At 36.7% G+C, this 12,319-nt stretch overlaps 1 protein-coding gene across 1 annotated transcript in view; it reads left to right on the top strand.

Moving 5' to 3' along the window:
• The first annotated feature begins 281 nt into the window (after nt 1-281).
• Nucleotides 282-12,319, top strand: part of LOC136836519 (2-oxo-4-hydroxy-4-carboxy-5-ureidoimidazoline decarboxylase-like) — a 45,842-nt gene continuing 33,804 nt past the window's right edge. Inside the window, 1 exon segment of the mRNA XM_067100898.1 lies at nt 282-546. Coding sequence (XP_066956999.1) covers nt 357-546 — 190 coding nt within the window. The 5' untranslated portion in view covers nt 282-356.

The following is a 12,319-nucleotide window of genomic DNA, read 5'->3' as shown; positions in this document are numbered from 1 at the left end:
AATTATTCTGATGAAATGTTTGCACGTCATGCAAGTATCAATTATCATACGATACGAAATATCATAAAAGCGAGGCGCAATGAAGCTTTGAGAGAGAGAGAGAGAGAGAGAGAGAGAGAGAGAGAGAGAGAGAGAGAGAGAATTTAGGATCACTCAATATAAAATGGGCTTTGTTTCTGCTATGATAGTCTCCCCTTCAGTTTACCAAACGCTACTCCCGTTTTCTATAATGAAGGGCTGCCCATCAAGGACAAGCTGGACTGCTCCAATACACGTGCTGAGCCGCTGGCTAGTTACTCGCTACTCGCTGATCGGCTAGTCCACGAAACACTTCTCACAGACTCACAGGTACCAAGATGGAGGTGAGAGCCAGACATATTTCGGAGGTAAATCGTATGGACTACGAGGAATTCATCGAAGTGTTTGGCAATGTGATTGAACACTGTTCGCTGTGCGCAGCCGCGGTGTGGCGATACAAACCCTTTCGTGACGTGAAGCACTTGCACGAGGAAATCGGCCGCTTCATTGACGATCTGCCTGAGGCAGGTATGCATCACGACTTCTTGTTGCTATCCTGCGATACCTTAATTATAAGACCTATACTAACATATTCCACCGCATGAGAAGCGACGTTAATTTTGTTGGTGACGGGGTAAGCATGGTGGATTTTAAATAATCTAACGCTAATGTCGAAGGTGAAAAAACCAACGTGACGGTGTGAACGTATGTGAGCCATATATAAAAGCCCTCAAGGGAAGCGGGGCAACAGCTCCACCCAAAAACCTGACGTAACGGGTCGCACCAGGTAAACAGCAGCAGCGTTCACAGCTTCTTTCCAATCGAAATACATCTAAGTGAACAGCCGATATCTTTCCAAAACGGTACGAATCTAATACGTGTAAAATTATTTCCTTTTGTGAATACCAAATACCGGGTTTGTCAGAGTTTTGAGAAGAAAGTTTTTCTCGAAAAAAGACTTATCAAAATATGATTTAGCTATTATGGACGTTAAATAAGAATGACAAAAGTACATCATTTCAGTAGAGTATGTAAAAGTTGTTCTCTGGCAGGTGAAATTTCAATACAGAACTCTCTTCAATGACAGAGAGAGAGAGAGAGAGAGAGAGAGAGAGAGAGAGAGAGAGAGAGAGAGAGAGAGAGAGAGAGACAGACAGACGTAAATACTTTGGGAAAGGAAAATACTCATAACGGAATCTTTTTACTTACATCAATTAGATCCTAGGCTAAAAAATCTGGCGAAGATTTATCGATCATATTCGAGAAATAGCAAAAACATTAAGTGGGTAAGGTAGATAAAAAAAAAACTCTTATAAAACAAATACATTATTAAGGTTCTAAAGGTGACGAAGTCCCATCTACAGACAAGGCATGCTATTAACTGGGAAAAAATACTGGACGATACTTGTATAGATATTTAATGACTCGACTCATTTGACAAACAAAATTCCAATAGTGCGGGTGTGGAAGTTTCTTATATATAAAAACGGCATATATTAACTTACAAATGAAAAACAGGGTAAAATCTCCCTTTATATATATGTGTATAAAATATTTATATAATGTAATATGATGGCACTACCACTCAAGAATGGAATAGAGTATAGCATTGCGGGTAAAGGCAAGCCGCTGGGACCTAAAAGGTCATTCAGCGCTGAAGGGGAAATTGACAGTTATAAGATTTGAAAGGTGTAACTGGAGGAAAACCTCGCAGTTGCACCATGAGTCAATTGTTAAGAGGGGGTGGAAAGTAAGATGGAAGAAAGATAATATGAATGGAAGTACTGTAAAAGGAATGAAAGGGGTTGCAGCTAGGGGCCGAAGGGCCGCTGCAAAGAACCTAAGTAATGCCTACAGAGCACCGACTCAAGGATGGAGGTCTCCCATTATTCACCTTTCAAAAACGATCACTTCGGAAATCAAGGGAACTGCGTACTTCGCTGAAACCACAATAGTGATTATCAAGTACTTCGTGGTTTTCACTGGCGCCACGAAATTACAGAGCGACCATCAAATAACACAGCTCCATCACCCACGAAGGCGACATGATTCCATATGACCATACGGGGAGGTATGGCAACTTTCAACCACACTAATTAAGGCCTAGCACGGAATATGACACAAGAGGAGTTCGTGCAAGTTAACAAGAGATGATTTCCAGTCTTCTTCTTGTCCTGTTCTTCGTTAAACCTAAACTCACCAGAAGAGGAAATTTTACTGATAAAGTTTGATTTGGACAAGAAAAGAACAATTTCAAAATCATCAGATGAGCTGGTGAGATTTTCCTTAGTACATAACCACGATTACTACGTCAACGGGAATGAGGTAGCGAAAGGATTTCTTCATTGTTACGAGTAGTAATATAACAGCAGCCTAATAATAATAATAACTATTAGTATCATGGTTTAAAAAGGCATACACACATACACACACACACACACATATATATATATATATATATATATATATATATATATATATATATATATATATATATATATATATATATATATATATATATATATATATATATATATATATATTAAGCAGTTTCGGATAGCAAACTACTTCACATTCCCCCTTTCACAAATACAAACTCATCAGCAGCGCGTCGAACACCTGATACACAATGTATCATTAACCTTTCTCTCCTTCTCTATCTATCTATCTATCTATCTATATATATATATATATATATATATATATATATATATATAAAACATTCATTTGGAAATTAGGTTCCACTTACACTACGTATGAGTTCCTTCAGAGGAAAAGGAGAAATGGAAAAGAAAATAACACTGAATTTAAACAGGATTAGAAACAGTAAACTCGAATATGCTCTCATCTGCGGAAAGACAACGTGATTCGTGATAGGAGAAACCTTTGAATAAAAGTTATAACAGTGCGTATACATGTAGATACCTCTGACCCCCACTTCTTTATCCTTAATCGCCTTCAATGCCGAACGCCATGAAACCCCATGCATTCCTAGAAATTCCAAGCTATGTATTACATCGAACAAAACATTTTTAATTTGCTTTACTCTTCCTAGTTCACAACTGCTAAAAAGATGAGGGCAATTTCCCACATAAATTTTTACACGGTTAAATGACGATTCCTTCAGATTCTCAAAGTGTAGGGGAGTTTATTATCACCATTCGGTAGTAGTAGAATAAAAATTTACCACTCCCACCTTTCAACCAATGCACCATTATCATCGCCTCCAACGCAGCGCGAAGCAAATGGTCTCTGTGAAATTCCGCTACTTATGTCTAACATTCTGTATGCTTTTGCTTCTACAAGTCTCCACCTCAGTCTCCCGCCTCATGGTTCTCATGAAGTAGATCCGGGTCTTCTGACTTTCTGGTGCCCAAAGGAAACCAGCTGACACTACAAAAACATTTTTCCTAGGGTTTTTTGCAAAGGACATTCCAAGCCACCGCCATCTCCTGTTATCATTATCTCATCTTCTTAAAGCTATATTATCAAATATGCAAAATAGTTAAATTCTTTTAGTGGTAAATTCTTTTAGTCTCTCTGTCATAAAAAGATGAATGCCATACAGTATGCAATTTCAGTCTAACTGATATCCACATTCTCTCCAGTCTGCCTTGTCTTCGATTCACCATCTGGATAAATAAAATAAACGATATGACTAATAATACATTAACGGACGCCTTCATTGCTTATCACTCAGCATCTAATACGCAAGTATTTCATCTCAGCAGCTTCCACCTTTTCCTTTCACCCATTCAACATCCACACGTGACTTCCATGAAGGAAAGTTGCTTCAGAAATCCAATTCCCATAAGAATTAACTGTTTCCTTTCTTCCACCACCGATTGTTATCATATATTGCTCCATCTCCCTGGTTTCCATTTACCCTAACCGTACTTTTGCTCAGATGTGCTTCCAACTTGCAAACACATGTAAATTATCTCACTTGTTTCTGCAGTTTATCTTCACTGTAACAAGTCAGCACTTTATTTTCTATAGATGTCAGACATCCCACAACTTTGCACGTACATTTATTGTCCTTTCTCTTCCTGGAGACATGGCATACAAAATTAATATATTTAAACCTCACGTTATGCTGGACGCATTTTTGTTCTGAAATTTGATCGGCTAGAGCTAGATGACAGTGAGAGGCAGCTGTTAATGAAAGTCAAAGAAAGCTCAATTGCAGATTCGCCAAATCTGCAATTGATCTTTCTCAAAAAATGCCACCATATGCTTTACGAAAGTGACACTCACTGTAAATCTTGCCTATGAAAAAGCTTAGAAAAAACAAGCGCATAATATCACAAGGTATAAATTCGAGCGACATCATCGGAGATAAACCAAATCGACAATTACTGAAGCTCAGCGGCTCAAGGCCAACAACTCTATACGTTTTGTTGACATGACTCGGAATATGAATGTTACCAAGTCCCTCCTTAATTAGTTTGAACTTCATAAACCTGTATATCGGAATATAATAAGCTATACATTACAATCAGTCGCTGAAAGTGTAAAATGATTACAACACAATCAACAACAATAACAATAAAACATATAAGTACATAAATTATTATTGGCAAAGCACCCTAGTATACTATTTACATAAAAGCTGAGAAGTTCATTTTCTAACTCCGCCTCTTAAAAACTAATCGTCAAGAATATTACCTAGTTTACGTATGGGAAATGTATATAGGTAAGTTTCATACTAAATACAAGATTAATCCATCAGCAATTAAAAAAAAGGCTGCTTGATGTATGAATTCCTATGACCGGATGGCTAAATGTAGATAAGCAGCACCACTGCGTAAAACTAGTTTCAAATACAGTGAGAACAAGGAGTGAGAGATACTGAGAGCTCGGGAGAGAGAGGAGAGAGAGAGAGAGAGAGAGAGAGAGAGAGAGAGAGAGAGAGAGAGAGAGAGAGAGAGAGTAGGAAGGTATTTCTGCACGGATGTACAAGGACTTTAATACATAAATCGACTACATATAGTAATGTCCTGCCTATTTCTTTTATTTCGGCCTGAACTATAAATTGTCGTTTACCCGTCCTATTGGCCTTTGCGTGAGGACACAAAACCACATACACACACAAACACGTGCATTTATTTCCGGGTAAATGTATGTACCGTCAGGGGAGGGTGTTTCAGAGAGACATTTTAACCAAAGTCGTTGCTCAATTTCACTGCTGACAGCAATGGATTGATCTAAATCATAACCCTATCCTCTGTCTTTTCTCGATCTATTCTTTGTCTGAAACAGGTCCCGCGTTCTCTCTCTCTCTCTCTCTCTCTCTCTCTCTCTCTCTCTCTCTCTCTCTCTTGTCGAGGTGCTAGTTCAAACCCATGTCAGTCAAGATAAAGAGAGCCACTCCTCTGAAGCAACCAAGTAAAACCCACAACTCCAACCCATTCCACAGTCATTATGTGGAGACCATTTCTCCTTGGATTGTTTGGTTCAGTAATTTTGGAAACCTCCCCACGTGTCTGTTATTAGACACATCCTCTATCAATGGCAAGTCAACTGTTTCCTGTAAAGGTTAGACTCCTCTGTCTACGTGCGACCCGAACTAAATCAAGGTTGCATGGCTGTCTGTCCTTCGCTTAAGTACGAAAAATTTAGAATAGTCTTTTAACATACATATCACTACACACTGGGAATACCTTACAACGAGGATTATTATAACTGATAAGTGCATCTAACTTGGACAGGATTTGAACCGGCCTATATATATAAATACAATGATACACAGTTAACTTTACCACTTGGCTATCAAGGATGATTATATAAACTGAAACTGACTCTGCTGTACGTACATATTCATATCTAGTTCAGGTTCTGTATTCAGAATCAGTATCAACCCATCTTCACCATGACAGGTGATTGGTAAGTTTGTAACACTTCGCTTATCAGGAAGCTTTGTTACTTTTACACGCGTGGTTCCAAAACTCACATACATTTAGCCACAAATATCACTTAAAATCATATTCACTATACCTTAAGAATAACTTACACCTAAGGGGAATTATAATTGATATAGAAATCTGCCCTGGCCAGGATTTGAACTTGTGCCTGCGATTTCGATATAGTGACAGAAAGTTAACTTAGCTATTCAACTACCAAGAGATATAAGCTGAGATCCATTCTGCTGTAAGTTCTTGTTGAATTTGCATTCTATACTTGGAACTGATATCAACCCACCTCCATTATACTTAGATACAGTACCAAATATCAGTTCACTACACCTTGGAAATACCTTACACCCAAAGAGAAATATAATTGATAAGTGCATCTACCCAGCCAAGATTTGAATCTAGGTCTTAGGTTTTGATACAGTGACAGACAGTCGATGTGACCGTTTAGCTATCAAGAGATATAAGTTGACGTCGACTCAATTGCACGTATTTTGGTCAAATTCAGGTTCTGTAGAATCGATATCAACCTATCTCCACCATGATAGCTGACTGGTAAGTTTGTAATACCTGGCTAACTATGAAGTTTTGTCACTTCTATAGTATTTATATACACCACACAACCTTTCTGGCTTTACTCTCCCATTCTCTCATTCTACGACCATCCACTTTATCTATTCCCAAGATATTTACATGGATTAACAACTTCTATCCTTATTGACAAAAGGTACAAATTTCTGACATTCATTTACCCTGATAACTATCCTGTTAAGCCACATTCAACTTCTATTTTCTCCTTTTGCAAACTCTTGCACTAGTCTATGCAGTTTCTCTTCACTATCCCGGTCAACACTGTATCATGTGTAAACATCAGTCATTCCTCACTACATTCATAACCTGTCTTTTTATCGTGCATCGTTGCTACTACATTACTTGTACTCTACCTGCCTTCCCACATTTTACTCTCAGTTTTTAACACGACTGTTTCATTAAAAGCACTTAATCTACACTCACACTTTTCCTCCACCAATCCCGATGTTATCCATCTTACCTTCTCAATCACAATCCTACCATATATATATATATATATATATATATATATATATATATATATATATATATATATATATATATATATATATATATATATATATACATATATATATATATATATATAAATTATATAGTTACAACAAGTATTTTAAATTGCACGCAAAACTTATGAACATGCTGTGTGTGTGTGTACATATATATATACACATATATATACATACACTATATATATATATATATATATATATATATATATATATATATATATATATATATATATATCACAAAATCCACATAAGAAGGTGAAGTGAAAACTGAGACTTTGAACAAGGACTTACATAGTTTATTCTACATTTTCAAGTTCACACTGAATACCAAAGAAGTTGACAGAGCTTTAAATACAATAACAGAAGGGGGGTGGGGTTACAGTTAGTTAATCTGGCAGCATGTTCTTTAAACAAAAAAGACAGGGACAAAGGATCAAGGGATAATCCAGCGTGGAGAATAACATTCCTGGTGCACGTGGCTTCAATAAACACAGTCTCAAGCAGATTCCTTTTCCGATGTAGATTATCAGAGACTTGTCCCAGTTAATCACATGGCCTGTCTTAAGCCAATGATCTGCAATGCCATAATTTGATAGGCCTCTTGAAATGGCATATTTGTGTTGGGAGCTTCTTACTTTTAGTCCTTTTGATGTTTGACCAATATAAATCTTATTACATTCTTTGCAAGGAATACTGTATACAATATTGTGTGAATTGGGAGGGCTATTCTTAATTGGTTTATTTCTCAAAATATTATCATATCTAAATACTAAGTTAATATCAATAGTTTTTAAATATGGGCACTGCAGGAATGAAATTAGGATGAAATGGTAAACAGAGAATATTCTTAAGTTCTTTGTTAACACTGGTTATATTGTAATATGTCTTTTTTGCTTTATTTTTACAAAGTTCTAAAAAATATGGAGGGTAACATAGTGAATCTCCTACTTTATCAATAATTTTAAACTCCTCTTCCAAAAATTCAGAACTACAAATTCTAAGAGCTCTAAGATACATATATACTGGAAAATGATGACACCTTAATCTGTTTAGCAGATTAAGATTTAGAGTAAAAATGAATATATGACAAATTATTCGTGGGTTTCCCATATACTTTAAAACAAAAATTGGTGTTATTTCTAACAACTAAGACACCCAAAAATGGTATACAATCATTTTCTTCAAATTCTATTGCGAATTTTGTGGATGATACAAAATTATTAACTGTATGCAAGAAATCAGGAATATTTACGCTTTCTTTTACAATACAAAAACAATCGACTACATATCTAGCCCAAAACACCTTAGAAAATATATTTCTTGGAATAAGTCTGGACTCAAAGAATACCCTTTAAATATTAGACAAAAGTGGCGAAAGAGGGTTCCCCATAGCCTGTGGAGGCAAAATGGTAGCCCGAGGGACGGACACTTTGCACTGCTAATGAGGCAGGCGAAAGCGCAGTTCAAACTTGCCCTTAAGCACTGCAGATGAATGAAAAGCAACTAAGGGCTAATGAAATGTCTGGAAAATTAGAATCTGGCGATTACCCTCGTCTTTGGAAAAACATTCAATCCCCGAATCCCAAAACTAAAAAGCTATCATAGAGAGTAGGAGATGCCGCCGGTGACGAGGCTATCGCAAGAGTGTAGGGCGATCACTTCAGCACTGTCCTGAATTGCATAAACGATCAAGACTCCCGAAGGGATGTAAATAACCTCCTTACTGATAACATTCAGTTTCGATTCGCCGATCGCATAACGCCAGATAACATCAGCAATACCATAAACAACCTGCCAAATAATAAATCACCCGGTCGCGATGGTCTACCTGCTGAAGCTTTCAAATTCTGCCATCTGATAATTTACATTTTGCTAGCTGCTCTATTCAATGGGTGCATAATTCACCAGTTTCTCCTAGACTCCCTACTCTTGGTTCACTTAATACCATTAATAAAAAAACAAGCTAAAGGATGCAGCTGTCCCCGGCAATTATCGCCCGATTGCAATTACTACAACGGCGTCGAAGATACCCGAGTCCGTTCTTCTAGTGAGGCTTCTCCCCTTCTGTACAACCAGTTCGGCTTTAAAGCAAACCCTGAAAGACTGCTGAACTATTACCTATCATCAACCTCTCCTGTTTTCCTATGCTTTGTAGATGTGAGAAAAGCATTTGATAGAGTAAACCATCTGAAGCTCTTCCTGAAGCTGCACAAAGGAGGCACACCTCTATATCTAACTGGCATTTTATGTTGTTGGCTCACCACACAGCAATACTGTGTCAAATGGGGTAACGTATTGTTGTACACCTTCGGCACCCTAAACGGGCTCCGGCAAGGGGGGCATTCTCTCTCCATACCTATTTAACACGTACACAGATGCTCTGAATGCCAAATTGAACTCACTCCCAATCGGATGCACTATCAACGAAACAACAATAAAGAACCTCTGTTGCGCCGACAATATGGTTATGATTTCCCCGTCAGTGCAAGGTCTCCAGGAACTCATCGACAACTGCCGCCAATATGCAGAGGATTTTGATACCCTGTACAACGATACCAAGACCCAGTGTATGTCGCTGCTCCCGAGATCGCTTAAGCAGACTGCAGAACCACGAATTTTCCTCGGAAATCATCGTCTGGAATTCGTGCATGAATTTCTGTATTTGGCCACATTATCACGGACGACCTAAAAGATGCGGCAGACATAGCACAGAGGTGTTGTAAACTATGTGCAACTGGCACCATGACTGCAAAGAGGTTTGCCTTCTGTCACCGAGACACGAAATTGCTGCTCTTCCGCTCGTACTGCTACAGTAGGCTATATATGGGTGTTCCCTTTGGACGAACTCAGGACCCACTTATCCCGAGAGAGCATGAGACGTATTGCTGTTGTTCACAATGACATTCTGAGACGCCTCACAAACACTCCTTGCTATCACTCAGCCACGCAGATGCTCATAGAAAACCGCATGGACAGTTTAAAAATCAATGTCAGGCGAGCAATGTTCAGTCTGATCATCCGACTGAGAAACAGCAGAAATTCGCTCAGGCAAAGCATCCTTATATATATTATAAGCAGTGAGGCAATTGTGGGAAAGATTGGACAATGATGCGGCGTCTGTTCCTTAAATGACTTATTCTCTATCTTTGCAATTATTAATATTATTATTATTATTATTATATATTTCTACGTCTCTTGTTATTATTGGTATTTTCCTTTTTATTATTACTGTGATTAATATCTTTGTAGTTTCTCTATTTTCAATTTTCTTATTTAACCATCTGGACCTGGCTTCTGTAACCGGCTAAGGTCCCGAGCTGGAAATTAATCGTCTGCAATCTGTATTTTTAACTGTTAACATTTTTAATGTTTTTTTTTACTATTATTCTCCGTATAATTACTGTCATTATCATTATTATGACTGTGTGTATTGTATTTGTATATTCCGTGTATATGGGCCTGAGCTTAAATAAAGGATATTATTATTATTATTATTATTATTATTATTATTATTATTATTATTATTACTGAAAGTGAATTTACAACTTCTTATACAAAGGGATATCAAATTAATAATGACATTGGAAAGTAATTCTAGATTATACAAGTCCAAATGCTGCGATAAATATTGAAGTAAGTCACCAATAGGAACTTTAGTAAATAAAGATGTCACATCAAAACTGGTTAATCTGTCAGTACTGGATAATTAAATATGGGAAACTCTAGCACAGAAATCAACAGAGTTTTGTAAATGGGAATTTGAAATAGTACCCAGAATAGGTGATGGTAATTTAACTAGATATTTAGAACGTTTATAACTAATAGAACCGGTTGAACTGATAATGGGCCAAATAGGAAAATCTCTTTTATGGGTTTTGATTAATCCGTACATCTACGGTAAGGATGGGCCAATCGTTGACACTTTCCCTTTTATTGAACCGAATTTCTTTAGCATAGTTTTTAATTTAGAATTGAAACCTTTTATGACATCAGCTAATGGGTCTTTCCGTAGTTTGTTGTAAGTACTATAGAATCAGATAGTAAGTTTTCCATTTTTTCAACATGGTTAATTTTATCCATTTTACAAAACAATTGGATTTGTCGGCTTTAGTAATGTGCAAACTTTTACCTTTCTTCGTTTCGTGAATTGCATCTATAAATCTTTTGGGAAATTCACTATTTTATTAGGTATTTGGAGTAAGCCGAAGAAAATACCTTGAACTAAATTTACTGACGGTGATACAATTGTGTTTTCCTTTTCCAGTTTGGATATCTCTGAGATGATGTTTGTGCACAAAATGTCATCACTAACAGAATATGATAAGCCATAACCTAAAGCTCATTAAAGATTCTGGTGCAGTTCCTTGTTCGGAAAGTTTATTACACAATCGTCTTTAAGTTTGTTATTCCAATCACTTATCTCAATGACACTTTTTAATTTATGATCCAGGTGGTGATCTTGTTTGTGTAACTCAAATATAAGGCTATTATAAATTCTGTTCAGTAGCACTGTTATCCAATCTGGGGGAATCCTCTTCATGAAATTAAATCTATCCGTTCTCAATTTCTTGAAAATATTGAATTCGAGCCTTCTTGTTTTTTCTGTTTCTTCAAGGAGACTGCACACAATTCATTGAAAGGAGACTCACTGTCCACTCTTAATCGTCTAGGTAATAATGACTTTGGGATCACTTGTTCTTGTAAACATTTTTGAAGGTGTGCGTTCACCAATGTCCATTAGGAGTTGAAAGAAATTTTGTGATATTCTCAAGTATGTATTCCTTCATTAACTGGATTGATTATATATATATATATATATATATATATATATATATATATATATATATATATATATATATATATATATATATACACAGGATTTTCATAAAGTTATGGTGCAATCTAAAATATTTGTAGCTTCTTAACTACTGTATAAGTACACGATAGAACTAATCTGTAAAAAGGATAAGAAAACTTGATGTGTCTAGTTTTTCTGAAGTTTTATTTATCATTTGCTTTTCACAGTTTCACAAACTTAAAAATGACTTCTTTTTCAGAACTTCTGTTTGACCCACGGCTTCACTAGAAGACAAAGTAAACTGCGTTCTTTGACTGACTGAGCTAAAGTGTACTGTCGCTGTCCAAAGAAGGTTTACAATGCAGCACAATAACAGAACCTGTTTCCTTAAATTTCTTCATCCACCGGTCCATGTAATTCCTGTGTGGTGCTTCTTTATTGTACTGGGTTGTAAATCTTCTTTGGACAGTGACAGTACATTTTAGCTCAAT

This window comes from Macrobrachium rosenbergii, chromosome 56, assembly GCF_040412425.1.
Source record: "Macrobrachium rosenbergii isolate ZJJX-2024 chromosome 56, ASM4041242v1, whole genome shotgun sequence".
Classification (NCBI taxonomy): Eukaryota; Metazoa; Arthropoda; class Malacostraca; order Decapoda; family Palaemonidae; genus Macrobrachium; species Macrobrachium rosenbergii.
This window is presented reverse-complemented; position numbering and strand designations above follow the sequence as displayed.